This window comes from Acomys russatus, chromosome 5 (assembly GCF_903995435.1).
Source record: "Acomys russatus chromosome 5, mAcoRus1.1, whole genome shotgun sequence".
In the NCBI taxonomy this organism is placed as follows: Eukaryota; Metazoa; Chordata; class Mammalia; order Rodentia; family Muridae; genus Acomys; species Acomys russatus.
Genome location: NC_067141.1, coordinates 62,636,426 through 62,655,388, shown reverse-complemented (window position 1 = coordinate 62,655,388; position 18,963 = coordinate 62,636,426). Strand labels below are relative to the sequence as shown.

Sequence of the window (18,963 nt, the reverse complement as noted above, 5' to 3'; positions counted from 1 at the left end):
GGGCTGATTTTTAAGTTCCCTGGGGACTCCAGTGCATGTAAGTTTAGACACCGCTGGCCTAGGTCCTTATGAAGTTCTGCTAGCTTGTTCCTGCTCCTGCCAAATTTCTACTCCACCATCCCTGCCTCTGACAGACCTTTGCACAGCAGCTGCTTCTCATCCCCAAACCCACAGCCTTCAGTCAGAGGCAGGCAGCCGAGGAGCAGGAGGAGCCAGCCCAAATCACATTGCACAGCCACAAGCAAGTCTCAGATGCTTTGCTGTATTTTTTCTCTTACTACAGTTAAGCATGTACAGAAACGATCTAGTGTTTAGCTATTTAATGGCATCATATTTGTGTGGTCCTGGTGAACAGAGATCTTAACTATTTTTACTATTTTTGTATCTGTTTAATTGACTGTCACTACATATATACCAAATATGAGGAAAGCAGAAATTGGTGGAAAAATTACACTTATTATGTCCTGAATGTCTATTTCAGAAAAAGCCATTGCACACTTAAAGGATTAAATAAATTTCCTTTAATGTTTTCAACAGTCTGTCAGCAGTTTTGTCAATTGTTTTAAGGCAATTAAAACTTTTCAATCGCCGGGCGTGGTGGCGCACGCCTTTAATTCCAGCACTCGGGAGGCAGAGGCAGGCGGATCGCTGTGAGTTTGAGGCCAGCCTGGTCTACAAAGTGAGTCCAGGATGGCCAAGGCTACACAGAGAAACCCTGTCTCGAAAAACCAAAAAAAAAAAAAAAAACAACTTTTCAATCAGCTAACCCAGGATTTAATTTTTTTCTTTTACCATCCTCATGATGGTAAGAGTTACGACATCATTTAATCTTTCTAAGAATTTACTTACTGTTGTGTGTGTATGATGGGGGTATGCACTATACATGCTTGTGCATGTAGAGACCAGGGGTCAGCCCCTATGAGTCAGCTCTCTCCTTCCATCTCTGTGTGGGTTCTGGGGTCAACTCAAGTTGCCAGGCATGCGTGGCAAGTGCTTTTACCTGCAGAGCTGTGCCACTGGCCCACATGTTTGTCTATTACCTACACTGAGGTTAGTGACTGCCAAAGACTAGCTTTGATTATCATGATTTTAGAATACTAGTGTATCTGCAGCCCTCCTTCCAGTCCTTGGGTGGAAGGTGGGTTATATGTGGGCATATGTAACACAGAGCTATGCCTCCACATAAGGGTAACCGCATCACTACTCTAACACATGACACATTTTCTAGACCTTCCTGTCCTCCAAGAGCCCATGTGTTAAAGGCTTGTCCCCATAGTGACATTATTAGGATGGTGGAACCCTTGTGGGCACAGCTTCATAGAAGCTCTGTAAGTCCTTGGAGGACATGCGAGACTCCTAACTCCATCCTCGCTTGCATCCTGACCATGTGCTAAGCATCTACTTCGCTATACGTGCCTGCAATGTATATTTCATCACAGGCTCAGCCAAAGGGACACTTTGACTATTGCTTGAACCTCTAAAAATGTGACCCGAAACAGCCCTTTCTCTTAATAAATGATCTCAGGTATTGTGTTACAGTACATGGAAAGTTACTCAACAGAGGAGTGGACTAGCAGGCACTTGAGGGGCTGGGGGGGTCTATCAGCAGTTGTCCTGCTTTAAGGAGGGGCTCAAGAGTAGACACATCGTCAAGCTCTTCTTAAAGTCAGGAGTGCATGATTAAGCATCCTAAGACTCAGAACATCTTCAACTCAGGTTTTTAGTTTTTAAAAATGGAAGCAATGATCTGTTCATGCTCAGATTTTCAAAAACTAAAAATGGCTTGCTGGTGCATGATTCTCCTCCATCCCTCAATAATAACAGCATCACAAACAAAAATAATGAAATAAATGGGAAATGCTACAGTGACAGCCTAATTAATGAGATATAAAACAAGACAAAGCTGTCTTAAAATAGAACCTTAACAAGCTACCCACAGAAAAAGAAACCCCAGGGTTGACAGGAACCCAAGTAGGGCGCAATAGCATTCCCACTTGGATCCAAGTTAGGAGGTGGGTGGAGGCCAAGCACAGAGCCACACACAATACAGAACATTACCTCGAAGTCTTTGATTTCAGATGCAATCACTGTTTACAAAAGTATTTGTAGTTGGGCATGGTGGTACATGCTTTAATCTCAGCACTCAGGAGGCAGAGGCAAGTGGACCACTGAGGGTTCGAGGCCAGCCCGGTCTACAAAGTAAGTCCAGGACAGCCAAGGCTACACCAAAATACCCTGTCTCAAAAAAGTCAACAAAACAAAAAAAATTGTTATTCTGTATTGTTAGTCGAGGCCAGCCCGGTCTACAAAGTAAGTCCAGGACAGCCAAGGCTACACCAAAATACCCTGTCTCAAAAAAGTGAACAAAACAAAAAAAATTGTTATTCTGTATTGTTAGTCCAAGGTGCCAAAACTTGGTTTTGAGTCCTTATTTTTGAACATACTAATTTCTATAATATCAACAAAATCTTCATGAGTTTGGCAGAAGTCTACCATCCCCACAGCAAGACTGAAGCTAAGCACAATCTAAGAGACCAGTTTAAGGGACTCCGAAACAGCCATCACTACTCCTGCTTAGTTCCTAGTCCAACTAAGATGAATTCACATACAAAGAATCACCACCAAGATCTGTGATGAGGTAGGTATCTCTAGTAGGCATCACACCTTCATTCATATTGTAATTATATTATTGGAATGTTGTGGTTAGGAAAAATTGTGCAAAGTCAGCTAATTGCTTAAACACAAAATCAAAAATATTAAAAAAAAAAAAAAAACAGATGTAGTAAAAACTAGGCAAATGAGATTCCATTCGAAGCCTACCCAATGGGAGTAATGGAAGAACCCAGGGACCAGTCAAGAGCAGTGTGCTCAGTTCCTCTCAACCACGGTAGTTGTCCCTTCTTGTTCTTAACCTGTGGAATGCTGGGAAGTCTAGATCCCATAATATTAAAACAGTAAACAGGATTTAATGCACAAAACAAAAAGCCAAAGACTAATTAAAATAAATTAAGAAATATATTTATGTTGAGAAATGATAAAGATTGGCATCCTGAGAATTTTTTTCCATCTACAAAAAGAATGTAGGGCTATCAATGCCGAAAGGCTGACATAATGATTAAATAATACACAGAGAACACAGAGTTCTTAAGAGTGACACAGAGTAAGTGCTTGACAAATGTTAGCTACTGGGACCATCAGGAGGAAAAGGAAGTTCAGTAATGAGAGCTTCAAATCTGGACTAGTTACCACCTCTCCTTCCAGCGTCAGTGAGCACATGAATATGGTCAGAGGAACTTCTGACTAGGTCTCACAAGAACACCAAGACTGGTATATAGAAACCAAGATGAAATTAAAAGTTCCCTGAGGAGGCAAATGGCTAGCAAGAACATTTTTGTCATCTTAAAGCAGCATTTAAAAAAAAGCAAGGGCTCACTCACAGGACATAAAAATTAGGATTAAAAAGAATTGAGACAATTGAAAAGCCTTGACATTTAAAGGAAATGTCAATGACACAGTCTAGCGAAAAGTAAAAATGTGAGAGTGGAAGACTTTGCTGGATGCACACTTTTCTAATTTGTGCACATGGTAGGGTATGCCTATAATCACAGCACTCAGGAGGCTGAGGCAGGAGAATCATTGAGTACCAGGCCGGCCTGGATTACATAGTGAGAAACACCGCCGCCCCGCCCCCCCCAAAAAAAGAAAGAAGAAAATAATTCGAACTTGCCTAACAGCAGAGTCAATACGCCGTCTTCACCTTGACTTATTCCTAGGGCCATCCTGACTTTTTCTTCTATTTCATAAAGCATTTACCGTCTTTTTGCTCCCAGTGTGGAACTTATTTTCAAGGAAATCCATTTTTATTTTTTAAAGTTGAACTTTTTTTTTCTTCTATTCTAACCCTAGAAATACAAAGACATTGATGAAGATGAGAAGAAACCAGCCAGGCTTGGTGGTGCACACCTTTAAGTCCAGGCCTTTCAAGAACTGGAATCAGGGAGATCAAGGAGTTCAAGGCAGCCTTGGCTACCTAGAAAATCGGGCTCGTGAGACCTGCCTAACTCCTCCAAAGAAGAAATCAAGCTACTATTTCAGCCATGGGAACAATCCCAGCCAGGCCCCTCATGGTTTTCTTCAGAAAATAAGAGTCCATGGGGCAGAGAGGAGCTCTTGAAGATGGACCAAGTACAGCTGACAGGCTGGCTGTGGAGACCCAGCTTCCCAGGCAGCGGGTGAGAACACTGTGGATATGGCTTTCCTCTTCCCATTAGTGGAAGAGCTACTTGTGACGGGCATCCAAAAAGTGGCCAGATTGCTTCATGGCCGATTTAGCTAGTTATTCCAAAGTTTAGAATTTGCTATCTGTCAAGCATTCCAAAAATAGGAAGAACTTTGACTTTAAGTCAGGAATGGTGGCTCATGCCTTTAATCCTAGCAGTTGGGAGGCAGAGGCAGGCCTCTGTGAGTTTGAGTTCGAGGCCAGCCTGTTCTATAGAGCAAGTTGCAGGACAGCCAGGACTACATAGACCCTGTCTCAAAAAAAAAAAAAACAAAAACAAAAAAAAAAACAACACTTTGATTTTATTGCCTTGGCCCACTTTCCTGCTATTCTTTCTTTAAAACAAAACAAATATATCCCTTCCCAAAAAATATATAAGCCCTCTGCAGTGAAATGAGAGAAGTCACTATATGCCCACTACATGCCTGTGAGACTGTAACCTGAACACACGCAAACCCAGGTCCGTGGTTCCCATCACAGTTTCTCCATTCTATAAACACATTTAAGGCTCAAAAGGCAACATTGATGCCCAAGCAGCCTGGGAGGCACATAGACATGGAAATGTTTTCTATACTGGTCAATCCAAGTGTCAGATAAAATACTGTCACATCTTCAATAAATCATTCATTTAAAAAGGGCTCTAACCACTCAGATCTACATAACAAGATCAGCAACTCTGTCAGGGATTCTGGGTCCCACCTACAATGGCTTCTCAAATAAGCTGGGCAGTTGTATCATTTAGGTTGCCTTGGAAGCTGGTCCAGCGAACCTCAGAGATCTCGGGTCCCTATTCAAAGTTGTGGGTCTTCACAGAAGGGTCTCTCTGTTACAGAGAAAGTGGGGGCAACTATTCTTGCTGGAAGGTCCCTTGATTTGTATCAGTCAATCCCAGTTGGTTTCAACCACATTTCCAGTTGCCCAATTGAAAACTTGCTTCAGCAATGGGTGGGGTGGAGGGTGGAGAAATGCTACATCCCAGAAAACACAAGATTTCTGAGATAAAAGAGAAGCATGCCTCCTTTGGGCTGAGTGTAGTCCCCTATGTTAGCACCGCCATTTAGTTCCTCGCAAATTAAATTGCGGCTTCTGAGAGGAGGTCCCATCCTGGGCACCAAAAGGAAATTAAAGGGAAAAAATAGAAATTCCCAGGCCAAAGCAGCATTTGAGGCCAGTTCACGAAAGTGGAGTTCAGCAGGCAGCAGCGATCCCTAGGCTCCTGGACTTTTCTCCAGTTCTCACGGCCCCACCTGGACGCCAATCATCGGCACCACTTGCTCGATCCACAGCAGGTCCAACGGGGCTGAGGCTCGAGTTTGCCGGCGGTGGATTCTGTGGATCCGCAGAAGGTACAGGACGATGGCCAGGAGCACCACCAGGGTACAAGCGAAGAAGAGATAGTGGTTGTAGACAAAGGAGAGACGGAACCAGCTGCCGTGGGCTTGCCGGACTCCTCCCTGCCGAAGGTCCCTAGGGGTTGTGGAGAGAATTGTTAGTGTCAGAGTGGAAAGTGCTGTGATTTGAAGGGTCCATCCTAGTTTATTCCCAGTATTCACCCACTCAAACATCCCCAGAAACCAGCTCTACCCAGCTTACTAACATCTGGGCCCAAGGGATCACTGATTCCTCCTACACTCTCCTTTCTCTGGTCCACAGAAGGAAGAGTCCTGTGGGCTCTGACACTACAGAATGTAGAGACAAAATCAAAAGGCCTTTGAAACTAAAGTTAAAAAAAAAAAAAAAGTGAAGAGAAAGACAAAACTGGTCACCTGCAACAAAAATCTTTTTTGCTGTTTTGAGTTTTGTTTATGTATGTAGCCCTGGCTATTCTAGAACTCAGTATTGTAGACCAGGCTGGCCTCCCACCTACCTCTGCCTACTGAATCCTAGGATCAGAAGTGTGCATCACCAAACCTAGCTGTAACATAAGTCTTAAAATAGAGTTTCTAAATACAGTATTAAGAATAGAGTGTCCCCAAACTGAATGTGTCTAGATCTTTTTAAAAATAAAAAGTTGAAGCATTCCTTAGGATCTGGTATGTTCATACATGAAGGCAGTTGTGGCCTGGCCAACTGCATTATAACCTGAAAAACAGCTTTATAAACCCTGAAGAGCACTGGTCTTGTGGTCTGTCTAGAATGGGCCACTCAGGCATCATCCAACAACTAGACCCATTTTTATTTGTGTGACCTGCAATGGGTTTTTTTCTTTGTTTGTTTGTTTGGTTTGCTTTGTTTTGTTTTGAGACAGGGTTTCTCTGTCTAACAACCCTAGCTGTCCTAGAATTCACAGAGATCTGCCTGCCTTTGGGTCTTGAGTGCTGGGATTAAAGCCACATGCCACCATGACTGGCTTTGCAATGTTTCTTAATAGTAGAACTCTTCACATGGAAAGATTTCATATAAAATATGGATTTATGATTTCTCTGAACAAATGGGAACTGGCAAATGCTGGGACAGGAATCAGTTGGGGCACTCTCTGGTTCCACACAATGCCACACAGCCTACTTCCCTCACCTCTGTCCCCGTCTGCTTCCTGAGTTTAGAGGGAAAGGCACAATTGAGGAAAAGTACTTATTTTATTTGAACCTGTTCTAGGAAAGGACTTAAACCCTGTCCCAAATATCTTACAGGACATAGTGACAAGGAGGCATCAGTCTCCCCCAGCAGGTGAAAATACCCGTCCTAAAACCACATCAGGTCCTTTTTCTGAGGCTAGACCACAAAACCACATCAGGTCCTTTTTCTGAGGCTAGACCACAAAACCACATCAGGTCCTTTTTCTGAGGCTAGACCACCACAACTGTGCCAGGTCAGTAACACATGTCTGGTATGATTCTACCCACTAGGAAAGACAGTTTCCCCAGAAGCCACCTTCAGCTCCTTGTCAAATATGTTTTCCAGACTAACTTAAGGTTGCCATCTTGAGCTGAGCGTGGTGGCACACGCCTTTAATCCCAGCACTCGGGGGACACAGGCGGATTGCTGTGAGTTTGAGGCCAGCCTGGTTTACAAAGGGAGTCCAGCACAGCCAAGGCTACCCAGAGAAACCATCTCAAAAAACCAAAACCAAAACCAACCAACCAAACAAACAAAAGATTGGCATCTCAGGTCACCAGTGGTGTCCTAGGAACATTCGGTATAAGCCCAACCCTAAGGACTTATCTGCTGGAGAACAAATAAAGCTGACTTTCTGAAAGGGGAAAAAATGAGGATGGATTCCAGGCCAGTCCATCTCCACGTTCTGTTTCAGCAGGCCTGACAGGAACAATGGCTCAGCCGGGAGGAGCAACAGGAGTCTCTGGACCGTGGAAGGGCGGAGCGGCTCACTAGAGAAAGCTATACTGAGGCATCAGCTTAACACCCTCTGAGGTCAAGGTACCAGCTTGGTTAGTCCGACTTTACCTGAGTGGCAGGAATCGGGTTTTGTACAGAATTGCTCCCAGCGTCCACTGTACCTCCCGGTCATACACCAGCTGCGCCGTCTGCAGGTTTGGGTAGTCGTAGGGGAAGTGGAAGCCCTCGTGCAGGACTTGGTACATCCAAGCTGACTTAAAGCACTGATACCTGAGTTGTGAGAAGAAGAAGAAAATGTAACTGTGACACATTCTTTGTAGGATGTCACTGACCAGTCTCTCCCACCTCAGCCAAATCTGAGCCTGTCGTTTCCTATTTCCAGGTCTTTAGAAAGCACCCTGAAATAACTATGATGTATTTGTATACCATCTGTGATTTGCATAAATGAAAACAGAACTGGCAGGGTCACTCTCCCTCGGGAGCTCGGTAACACGTGCACAGGAGTTCGCTGCGCTATTTTATGTTGGTTTGTCCTTTGAATTTCTCTTTTAGACTTTTCTTTTTTCTTTTCTTTCTTTCTTTTTTTTTTTTTTTTTTTTACTCTGTGTAGCCCTGGCTGTCCTAGAACTCTCTCTATAGACCAGGCTGGCTTCAAACTCAGAGATCTGCCTGCTTCTGCCTCCAGAGTGCTGGGATTGAAGGCATGTGCACCACCATGCCTGACACTTTAGAAAATTTCAAACTAAACATTTAAAAATGGGAAGATTATGAATCCTTGTCAAATGTTAACAGTTGTTGAATCTAGGTAATAGTCAACATGTTTTTTAAATTTTTATTTATTTATTTTATTTTTACGAGTGCTCTATCTGCAGGTACACCTGCAGGCCAGAAGAGGGCATTCGAGGGCATAGATGGAAGAGCAGTCAGTGTTCTTAACCTCTGAGCCATCTCTCCAGACCACAGTTAGCATTTTTATTCTTTCTACTTCTTGGCTAATTTTCTACAAAAATGTTTAAAATAGAAAAGGTTATCACTTGGAGGGAGTGTTCTTTGGTAGCTATTCATTTCCCAACACAGAAATGGGCTCACTGGTCCCAATCCTCCAGAAAACCAAAATCTGAAATCTAATCTGCTATTCCACGAGTCCCCATTATAGCCAGTCTCCCACCCATGTCTTAAGACCACACCCAGAGTAGAAAGGGGATCGCCTTACTTAAGCCGATGTTCATCTGCATGCGAAGAAAAGAGGCCATTCTTGAATCTCTGCGCTAGTACTGACCAAGCCATGCCACAGTAATCCTGGAACAAGCACAGAGACACGGGGCAACATAAATTACAGGCCAAGTCTCCAACTTCCCATAAACACAGCTGCTCCACTTCTAGGTACTGGGCTACTCTGTCTCACCAAGGGAAGTGAACGGCATATTGGACCACCGAACAGGATGCCACGCCTCCTCTAGTCCCATGCTTCCATGTCTAATACAAAACAGCACAGGCTGGCTCCTCAGCCTCTCGGGCATCAGAGAGCCTGAAGGTTAGGAGTAAGAATCACCTCAAAAGCCAGGGAGCTAGTTCCCCTCCACTCTGTGGAGAACTCACATAGGCAAGAACACCAGTCCATCACCAGCCTGCCTGGAGGTCACAACTCTCAAAGGCCTAGGGCGGGGGTGTGGGGGGTTGGGGGGGGGGTGAAGTTCAGGGAAAGAAGATTTGCTGACTCTCAGGTGCCAGGTCTCTCCTATGTGCCAGAGGATGAAGCAGTGAAAGAGAGAGAAAAAAATCCTGTCCCCATGAAGCTTACATTTTACTGGGAAGAGAATCAACACACGAGCATCACAGAGTGTGCAAGGCGGTACCGTGTTCAGTAGAAGTAAAGCAGGAAATGGGTGCTGTGAGGAGGTGGTGGCTGTGGACAGGGTTATCTAGGGAAGAAGGCAGGAAGACGGCACTTGAACTTGAGTAGGATCTTTTTTTTTTTTTTTTTTTAATATTTATTATGTATACATTGTTTTGCCTGCATGTTCTCCTGCATGCCAGAAGAGGGCAGCAGTTCTCATTATAGATGGTTGTGAGCCACCATGTGGTTGCTGGGAATTGAACTCGACCTCAGGAAGAGCAGGTGGTAGCGCCCTTACCCTCTGAGCCATGTCTCCAGCCCCTTGAGTAGGATCTTAAAGTCAGGGGAAGGGCCTCTGTGACCCAGACAGCTTACCGTGTCACTAGCAACTAGCAATCCCTTGAGCCTCTTGGCATTGAAAACAAAAGAATCTGGAGAATCTCTGTGACAAGAAAAACCCAAACCAGGCCAGTCAGGGAGGCCTGGACTCTGGGAGGAGAGGAAGGCAGGATCCCTGGGGCGGGGAAGGAGCAGCATGAAGCAGGAGCGCCACAGTAGTCCCCGGACTGCCCTGGGCATGGGATAGCAGAAAGCGCAGACACCGGTCTGTTGGATGCCAACCTTAGCGGGTGGAGGCGAGAAGAAAGGAAAGCAGAAAAACAAGAGGAGGGAGTCTTCCCATCTGTCTCTCAGATAGATCAAAGAGATGGCGGGGCTCGCTCTAGAATGTTCCCTGAGACTCATGTCTTAGAGACTTGGGCCATGGCACTGCTGGGACATGGTGGGACAGAGTCCTTAAGAGGGGACTAGTGAGCAGATTATTGTGGGCAGCCCTTTAAAGGACATTGCGGGATCCCAGCTCCCTCTACACTTTGCTCCCAGGCTCAGCGCTGCGTTTCCTGATGTGTGCCCAGAGCAAAGGGGCCAGTGGATTGTAGCCTGGAACCTACAAACTGAGACAAAGTAAACTTCTTCTTTTTAAGTTGAACATTGCAAGTGTTTTGCTTTAGTGATATATATATATATATAGATAGATAGATAGATAGATTTTTTTTTTTTTTTTTTAAGTCGACTAACAAAACTTTCATCCCAGCTCTTGAGAAGTAGAGGTAGGAAGGCCAGGCTGGTCTATATAGCAAATTCCAGGCTAGCCAGGGTAACATAGTGAGACTCTATCTCAAAAATATAACAAAACCAAAAAATAAAACGAGAGATAGCCACAAATTTCACTATCACAGCCTCTAAACTAAGGCTCCAGGAGGTACAGCGAGCTGCTCAAGCGTTCAGCTCTGCAGGGAACTAAAGAAGTGAGCCTGGAAGATGTTTAAGTTCCATATAGATGCAAAGTGAATTTTTACTCTTTCACTCAAAAACTACTTCCACCATCACTTGGGTTTACAGCACCTTTTACCACTAACCCCCATACCATTCTGGCCTCTTTTACAAGCCTTTCTTTTTAATTATTTTTGGGGGGGGAGCGGTCTGTGTGCGCCACATGTGTACAAGTGCTCAAGGAGCCTAGAAAATGTTATCAGAGCCCCTGGAGCTGGAGTTTGACAGGAGTTTGTTATATAAGCTTTCCAACATGGAGCCTGGGAATTGAACTCCTGTCCTCTGGAAGAGCAACAATCACGTTAGTCACTTAGCCATCTCTCCAGCCCAACTCTGGCCTCTTAATAGTCCAAAGCAAGAGAAGAAAAACCTGCCCACCAAGAGCACATTACAAGTCACACACCTAGCAAAGGAGGAAATACATGAGAGGGCGCATTTGAACCATCAAAGTCAGAAGAGTTGGAAGAAAGCCTAACTATTCACCATTAGAACCATTTTATACCCCAGCGATAATACAGCCAAGGAAAACTGAATGTAGTCATCAGAAGGCAGTTTAGCAGAGATGGTTTCTCAACCTCTGAGTTCACTTTCTCCTCTATAAAATGGCCTAAGAAAAAGGCCATTGTAAAGACTCAAATGAGGTCATGCGGGCAAAGGCCTTTGCACAACGCCTAGCACAAAGGCAGGCACCTAATAAGTGGCAGCTGCCAGTATGAGTCATTGTGATTATTAGTAAGTTACCTGAGCAGCCTTGGCAAACGTTGGCCCGTGGTAGCGGCCACCAATGCGCAACACATCCTCCGTACAGTAAAAAAACTCCGAGAAGCCGTAGAACTCGCTGTTGTTGAAGTCAATCGGTGACTGGTAGATACCATTGAGTGAGGCCTGGCTGGTGTTGGAGCGGGCCAGCAGGGGGCTCAGCACTGCCCTACAAGCGGCCCAGTCTCCCTTGCCTCGGACATGCAGGACCTGGCTGTTCCTCTCCACCACATCTGTGAGTCCCACAGGCAGGCAGGGGTCCAGGAATGGATTGTCAGGACTCAGGCCTGTCTTCTGGCCTAGCAATCTGTCACAACGACAAAAACAGAGTATGGGAGTCCTGGACTTGACCTCTTCTGAGAACTACAAGGCACTTCATAAATCCCTTCTGCTTCTCAACGACAGCCCTAGCAGCAAGGACTGAGCAGGGCATCACTGTGCAGCAGCAGCACATGCATATTTAAGCATGTTAAGTTTAGAAAAAGAGAGCAATGCATGTAGCCGTGATATGGATTTTACTCAATCCTACGGTGTTGGAGGTTGCTCTGATGTATTTTGATGCTAATTACTGCTTGCTGTCTCTGTACCAAGGTTACTATATAACTTTGCCTAAAGAACTTCCTGTTTGACCAATAAAGGGCCATCACACCTGGGCGGTGCTGGCAAAGAGGATAAGTGTGGCTGGCTAAGGTTCCCAGGCTTGGGAGAGAGTAAGAATCTTGGGAGGAAGGGAGACAGAGGAGAAGAGCAGGAAAAAGAAGGCTGGGCTATGGGTTAGGTGGAGAAGAAGCACATGGCTGGTATGGATGGAGATTTGGTCTAGATGATGAAAATTAGCAGCTGTCACACGGCATCCGTAGTCAAGAGGCCAAGAGAGAAGAATGCGGGTGCTCAGCTTCCAAGACACCGCCGGACCCATGGGACTGTCCCCACATTCAGGGTGGGTCCTCTCTCTTCAGTTAACTCTCTTGGGAAATGACCTTACAGACACACAGGGCCTTGTACCTAACTCAGATTGTCTTTGAATTGGTGATCCTCCTTGGATTATGGATGGAAGGTAGCTCAATAGAAATTATTAGAAGCAGATGGCATGGGATGGGGGCAGGGTATGGGATACCTGCCCCAATATGGGATGTAGTTTAGGGGATTACTATCCACCCTGCTCCAGGTTAACTACAGCTACTTTAAAATATAACAGGTGTCTGTGTCTTCACTGATTGCTAGAGGGTTAGAAAATACCGACATAATAATAATTATAAGCCTGATAATAAACATTATTAGGCCATACTGATAAATTAACCATAACACTATCATCAATGTGTATTTCCCAGTGTAGAGTAAAGCAGGAGCTATGAATCTGCTGTTCTCCCTCCAGCCTTCACTCCCGCACGCCTCTGTAGGTACAAGGAATTCCTGCTTAACACACAAGCGGCAGCTGGAGAGATGGCTCAGCCGTAACGCACTGATGCTCAAGTGTGGGTGTTTGAGTTTTAGTCCCCAGAACACATGGGATTGCCAGGTGAGGTGCCATGTGACTGTAACCCCATGGCCTTACAGAGTGATGGGAGGCAGAGAGAAAAACCCCTGAAGCTAAGGGGCCAGTAAGCCTGATGTGCACAGCAGTGGTCTGTCGGAACAAGGTGCAGGAATGGAGTCCTGTGAGGAGAATTCTGAGTGCTTGTGAGAGCACTCCAAGAAAACAGGACATGAGGCTTGGGACCTCAGTTTCTTCAAAACACAGAATTGGTTTAATGCACAGGAGCAAACCTAACTCTCACACAAGAGGACCTAATCCACATTCCATGATGTCAGGTGTGGCTGTGGATACAGAAAAAACAAACAAACAAACAAACAAACAAACAGGACAGACACTTCTGCCAGCACTTCTACTAAAGGGCAGAGTGTACCATTGCAGAGCAGGGGCTAAAACAGGGGCCCCAGAGATGCTCCTGGAAAGGAGGCGGTGGACCAAGCCATCCTAGCCGGGCATCGCTGTTTCTACCTGATGTCTGCAGCTTGCTGACACTGTACGTTAGAAATGTGGGATCTGGGTCAAATGTACCTGTTTTTGCTCAGTGTTGCATTCAGCACAAGCTCTTCATAGCGCTGCCGGGCAAAGTTGCCTCCAAAGCCCAGGAAGGTGGTGACATAAACCCTGTACACATGCTCCGTGTGCTGCACATCACAGCCCAGGTTGAACTCAGCCAGCAGGATCTTGGCAGCTTCTTCCTATAACACAATGTCAAGAGAGGAAAAGAGTTTCCTGGTCCTTTTTCAGAAAGCAGTGGTGGCGCTGTGAATACAGCAGACCGTTTCTAGGACTACTCTTTCCAATGGCCTGTCACCCTCATGGCCAGGGGCAGTAAAGGACTCCTGTAATCCCAGCACACACAGAGCGGAGGCAGGAGGATCACCAATTCAAAGACAATCTGAGTTAGGTACAAGGCCCTGTGTGTCTGTGAGGTCATTTCCCAAGAGAGTTAACTGAAGAGAGAGGACCCACCTTGAATGTGGGGACAGTCCCATGGGTTGGGGTCTTGGAAGCTGAGCACCCACATTCTTCTTTCTCAGCCTCTTGACTACGGATGCGGTGTGACAGCTGCCCTCACACCCCTGCCACACCTTCCCCACCATGACGGGCCATGTCCCCTCAAATGTAAGCCAAGATAACCCTTCCTCTTAAGTTGTTTCTTTCAGGCATTTTGGATCATCATGAGGTCTATTCTATGACCTTGTCTAAAGCTATTTGAGAAGCTTTAATATTTCCCGTGACAGGGGGAAGGTGTTGATCTTTGGGTGCTTTTTGGTTATTCATTTGTTTCAGACAAGGTCAGGCAGAGGCAGGAAGATCTTCATGAGTTCGAGACCAGCCTGGTCTACAAAGTGAGTCCAAGACAGCCAAGGTTACACAGAGAAATCCTGTCTGGAAAAGCAAAACAAAATAAAAAATTGCAGCTGCAAGTACTTCCACTGCTGCCTTCTAAGTGTGTACACACGAGTCACTTAAGACCTTACAGCCTAGGGCCACTTGTCCACCTATTCCTTAATATCAGAACCATGTGTTCCTTTTACCTATTGAATAAATACTAACAGTATCAGCGAAAAAGGGCTCAAAGTCACACTAGTTCCCCCAACCTCCACCCCTAGCATGGACACCTCTGCCTGTAAAATTCCTATTTCCAACAGTCCCACCCATGGGAATTCAGACATAGATGTTCCTTAGGTTTCCTCATACTCAGGAGCACAAATGTGAATTATTTGAACTCATGAAGTCTTAGGGCTTCAGAGCCAGAAGACCAGAGAGATGCTCTGACCCTGTCTCAGGACCTCACAATACATTCTTGGCTGGAGATAGAGCTGATTGGTACAGAACTGGCTTAGCATATGCAGGACCCTGGGATAAATCCACAGGGGCACAAAAAACAAACAAATAAAAGTTAGCATCAAAATATATTTGCTAATGGGCCAGGGACTCAGTAAAGTACTTGCCACACACAGAATGAGGGCTTGAGTTGGATCCCCAGTTCAACATGAAAACCTAGGTGTGTGATGTCACCCTTGGGTCTCCACACTCACTCTTACCTATACAAGCACCCACACCACCGACACAGACACACACACAAATGGGTGTGGTGGCACATGCCTATAATCCTAGTGTTGGGGAAGAGAGGGCAGAAGGCCCCCTTGGGCTTGCTGGCTAGCCAGACTAGCAGGCAAGTTCCAGGTTCAGTGACAGACTCTGTCTCAAAGAGTAGGTAGCACACAACTGAGAAAGATCCGGACACTGTCCTCTAGCCTGCACATACACATGCACACAAGTGTGTGTACACCCATATACACACACGAGCACATAGGCAAACAGTGTTAGAGCTGAAGGAAAGGAACAGTAGAGCAGGGTGAGCATGAATGGTATCCAGGACTGACCTGTGTGGTTACTCTTCAGGAAACCCCAAAAGATACACAGTATTAATTATAACTGCTAAAGTGTATCAAGCACTTATCATAAGCTGGGCGGCTTGCTAAGTGCTTCACACCCTGGGGTCCCTACAACTTGGCAAGACAGATACAATTATGCCCTTTGGACACTAAGGATCAGGGAGGTAACCTACCCAAGATAATGCAAGCTACTGCCAGTGCCGTGGCAGGCACAGGCCTTTAATGAGGCAAAGGCGGGCAGATGTCTGTGAGTTCAAGGCTAGCCAGGGCCACATATTGAGACCCCCCCCAACCTCCCACCCCACCTCCCCCCAAAAGATAACCCAAGCCTCAAACAGTGATCATCCTGCAGAAGCAGGAACGTCCCTAAAGGAACTTCCATGCAAGGTCAAATACCTGTTTGGGAGGAAGGACCGAAGTTGAGGTAGGAACTTCATAGGCAATTTGGAGAGAAGCTCCTCCCATGTCCAGGATCCCCACAGTCCTCCTGCGTCCTGCTGCTGAGTCCAGGGAAGTGTCGGCATCTGATTCTGAAATCAAAGATACAGGAACCATTGGGGGGGGGGGGCCCAGGAAGAGGAGGAGGAAGGGGAAGAAGGAAAAGGAGGAGGAGAAGAAAGTTGTTAGGCCAGCAAGATGGGCTTATCCTATAAAAGTTCTGGCTTTTAACTTGAAAGCAACTAAAATAAATTAATCTAACTACTGGGTGCACATTATACAGAGAATAACTCTTGCACATGACTTAAATATAATGTTTTAGCTCTGTACCCACAGGCGTAGGAGAGAACCAACTCCAGCAAGCTGCCCTCTAACATGCACCATGGCCTGTTCAGACCTGTCCTCATACGTACAATAAATAATGCTTAACAACAATGTGGAATTATTATTTATTTATTTATTACTGTGTTCTGTGAGCAAACTATTTGCAGTGTTGAGACTAGGTGATGGGAGGGGCTCATCTACGCTCATTTTGTTGTGTATTCTACTTTTAGAGGGGATTGGAGCTTTCCGTAGAAGAGAAGCTCAAAGCAAGCACTACACGCTGACAGCCGGGGAAGTGGCTTCCGCCTTGAAGACTATGCTAAGGCAGGATGGACTTACCATCTTCATGGTCAAATCTTCCCAGAACAAAGTTGATTCCAATCCACGCGTAAACTCCTAGGGAGAAATGGAAAAGGCCTCGCTAGAATTTGCTACAGCTAGACCAAACTTATACCCCTCCCCAAGGCTGCCTCTTTTATCAGAAAAGTAAAAATAAAAAGAAGCATAATATTCTACTCCATATTTTCTGGCATGGCTCTTACACCTTTTTGTTTCCTTTCTCTTCCTCAATCTCTCCCCATCTGGCACACTGCACTCCCCCACCCTAAGGGTGCCAGCTGGGCTCATCTGTCTCTCCCCATCTGGCACACTGCACTCCCTCACCCTAAGGGTGCCAGCTGGGCTCATCCATCTCTCCCCATCTGGCACATTGCACTCCCTCACCTTAAGGGTGCCAGCTGGGCTCATCCATCTCTCCCCATCTGGCACACTGCACTCCCCCATCCTAAGGGTGCCAGCTGGGCCCATCCATCTCTCCCCATCTGGCACACTGCACTCCCTCACCCTAAGGGTGCCAGCTGGCCTCATCCATCTCTCCCCATCTGGCACACTGCACTCCCTCACCCTAAGGGTGCCAACTGGCCTCATCCATCTCTCCCCATCTGGCACACTGCACTCCCTCACCCTAAGGGTGCCAGCTGGCCTCATCCATCTCTCCCCATCTGGCACATTGCACTCCCCCATCCTAAGGGTGCCAGCTGGCCTCATCCATCTCTCCCCATCTGGCACACTGCACTCCCCTATCCTAAGGGTGCTGGGCTCATCCATCTCTCCCTACCTGGCACACTGCACTCCCCCATCCTAAGGGTGCCAGCTGGGCTCATCCATCTCTCCCCATCTGGCACACTGCACTCCCCTCACCCTAAGGGTGCCGGGGCTCATGAATGCTAGCTACTTACATCCCAACCACTTAATTTGCTTAAAGTGCGCCCAAACTAGACTGAGTCTCGTTTCCTTTTTTTCTTAGTTATTTCTTGGCTTCAACTGGAAGCAGTTTGAGATAAAGTATGAACCAGGTGTGGATACAAAGAACTTTAAAACTGCTTTCTAGCTCAAAAAGTAGGAAAACAGACTCTAGAGGCTCAGAGGCAGTAGGGGGGCAATTCCGGGGGATTTGTTTTTGCTTGTCTGGTTGTTGTTGTTGTTGTGTTGGTGGTGGTGGTGTGAATGTGCATATGTCTGTGTGTGTATGCTTATATGTGCGTGAGTGTTTATGTGTATATGCATCTGTGTGTGTGCATGTTATGTCTGTGTGTGTGTATCTGTGTATGTGTATGTGTGTGTGCATGTGTATGTGTGCATGTTATGTCTGTGTGTGTGTATCTGTGTATGTGTGTGTATGTGTGTGTGCATGTGTATGTGTGCATGTGTGTCTGTGTTTCGTCTTTCTCTATTGCTCTATATCTTACATTTTTGAGACACAGTCACTCAATGAACTTGGAGCTCACTAACTCAGAAAGACTGACTGGCCACCAGCCCCAGGATTTCTCATGTCTGCCTGCCCAGCAATGGGTTTACAGGCACATGCTATCATGCCTATATTTTGTTTGGTTTGTTTTGGTTTTTTTTTTTAACATTTATTTACTTATTATACATACAATGTTCTGCCTGCATGTGAGCCTGCACGCCAGAAGAGGGCATCAGATCTCATTATAGATTGTCATGAGCCACCATGTGGTTGCTGGGAATTGAACTCAGGACCTCTGGAAGAGCAGTGAGTGCTCCTTAACCTCTGAGTCATCTTTCCAGCCCCTCGTGTTTGTTTTTCCTTCTTTCTTTCTTTCTCTCTTTCTCTCCTTCTTTCCTTCGTTCCTTCCTTCCTTCTCTTTTCTTAAGTATTTCGAGACAAGGTTTCTCTATATAATAGCCTTGGCTGTCCTGGACTCACTTTGTAGACCAGGCTGGCCTCGAACTCACAGAGAGCCGCCTGCTGGAATTACAGGTCTGTGCCCGCCCACGTCATGCCTGGTTTTCACATGAGTGCTGGGGATCCAAACTGCTCCTCGTGCAGACACTTTGCTGAGCCATCTTCCCAGCGCAGTCCATTTTGTTGTCAATTTCACTCTGTAGCCCAGGCTAGCCTACACTTCGGCTTGCTATATGTACCTTCAGACTTGGGGCAATCCTCCTACCTCAGTCTCCAAGTGCTAGGATTAGAGGCACATGCCACCTCACTGGGCCTGGCTTGCCTCTGTTTACTCTGTTCCTCCCTACTGGGGCATTCCTACCACAGATGGGGTACAGATGAGCAGACACCTGAAGTGTAAAGGAAGTGAATTCTCTTTGGTCTGAGGAGCTATAGCCTAAGCAGATGGGAAAATACATTATTTCTCTCCCTTTGTTCTCCAGCCACTCGGCTTTGGTTGCAGATGCAATCACGTTACCAACTTGGCAGAGCAGATGAACTCAAAGCCTGTTTTACTAA

General features: G+C 46.0%; 1 protein-coding gene across 1 annotated transcript in view; it reads right to left on the bottom strand.

Annotated features, from left to right (window-relative positions):
* Positions 1 to 5,002: 5,002 nt before the first annotated feature.
* The window catches only part of Entpd7 (ectonucleoside triphosphate diphosphohydrolase 7), a 35,485-nt gene continuing 21,524 nt past the window's right edge, over positions 5,003 to 18,963 (bottom strand). Inside the window, exons 7-13 of the mRNA XM_051146608.1 lie at positions 16,539 to 16,595; positions 15,834 to 15,967; positions 13,564 to 13,730; positions 11,484 to 11,808; positions 8,787 to 8,872; positions 7,682 to 7,843; positions 5,003 to 5,746 (exon numbers count right to left, since the gene is read on the bottom strand). Of these exons, the coding sequence (XP_051002565.1) occupies positions 5,515 to 5,746; positions 7,682 to 7,843; positions 8,787 to 8,872; positions 11,484 to 11,808; positions 13,564 to 13,730; positions 15,834 to 15,967; positions 16,539 to 16,595 (1,163 nt within the window). The 3' untranslated portion in view covers positions 5,003 to 5,514. The remainder of the gene's footprint in view (positions 5,747 to 7,681; positions 7,844 to 8,786; positions 8,873 to 11,483; positions 11,809 to 13,563; positions 13,731 to 15,833; positions 15,968 to 16,538; positions 16,596 to 18,963) is intronic.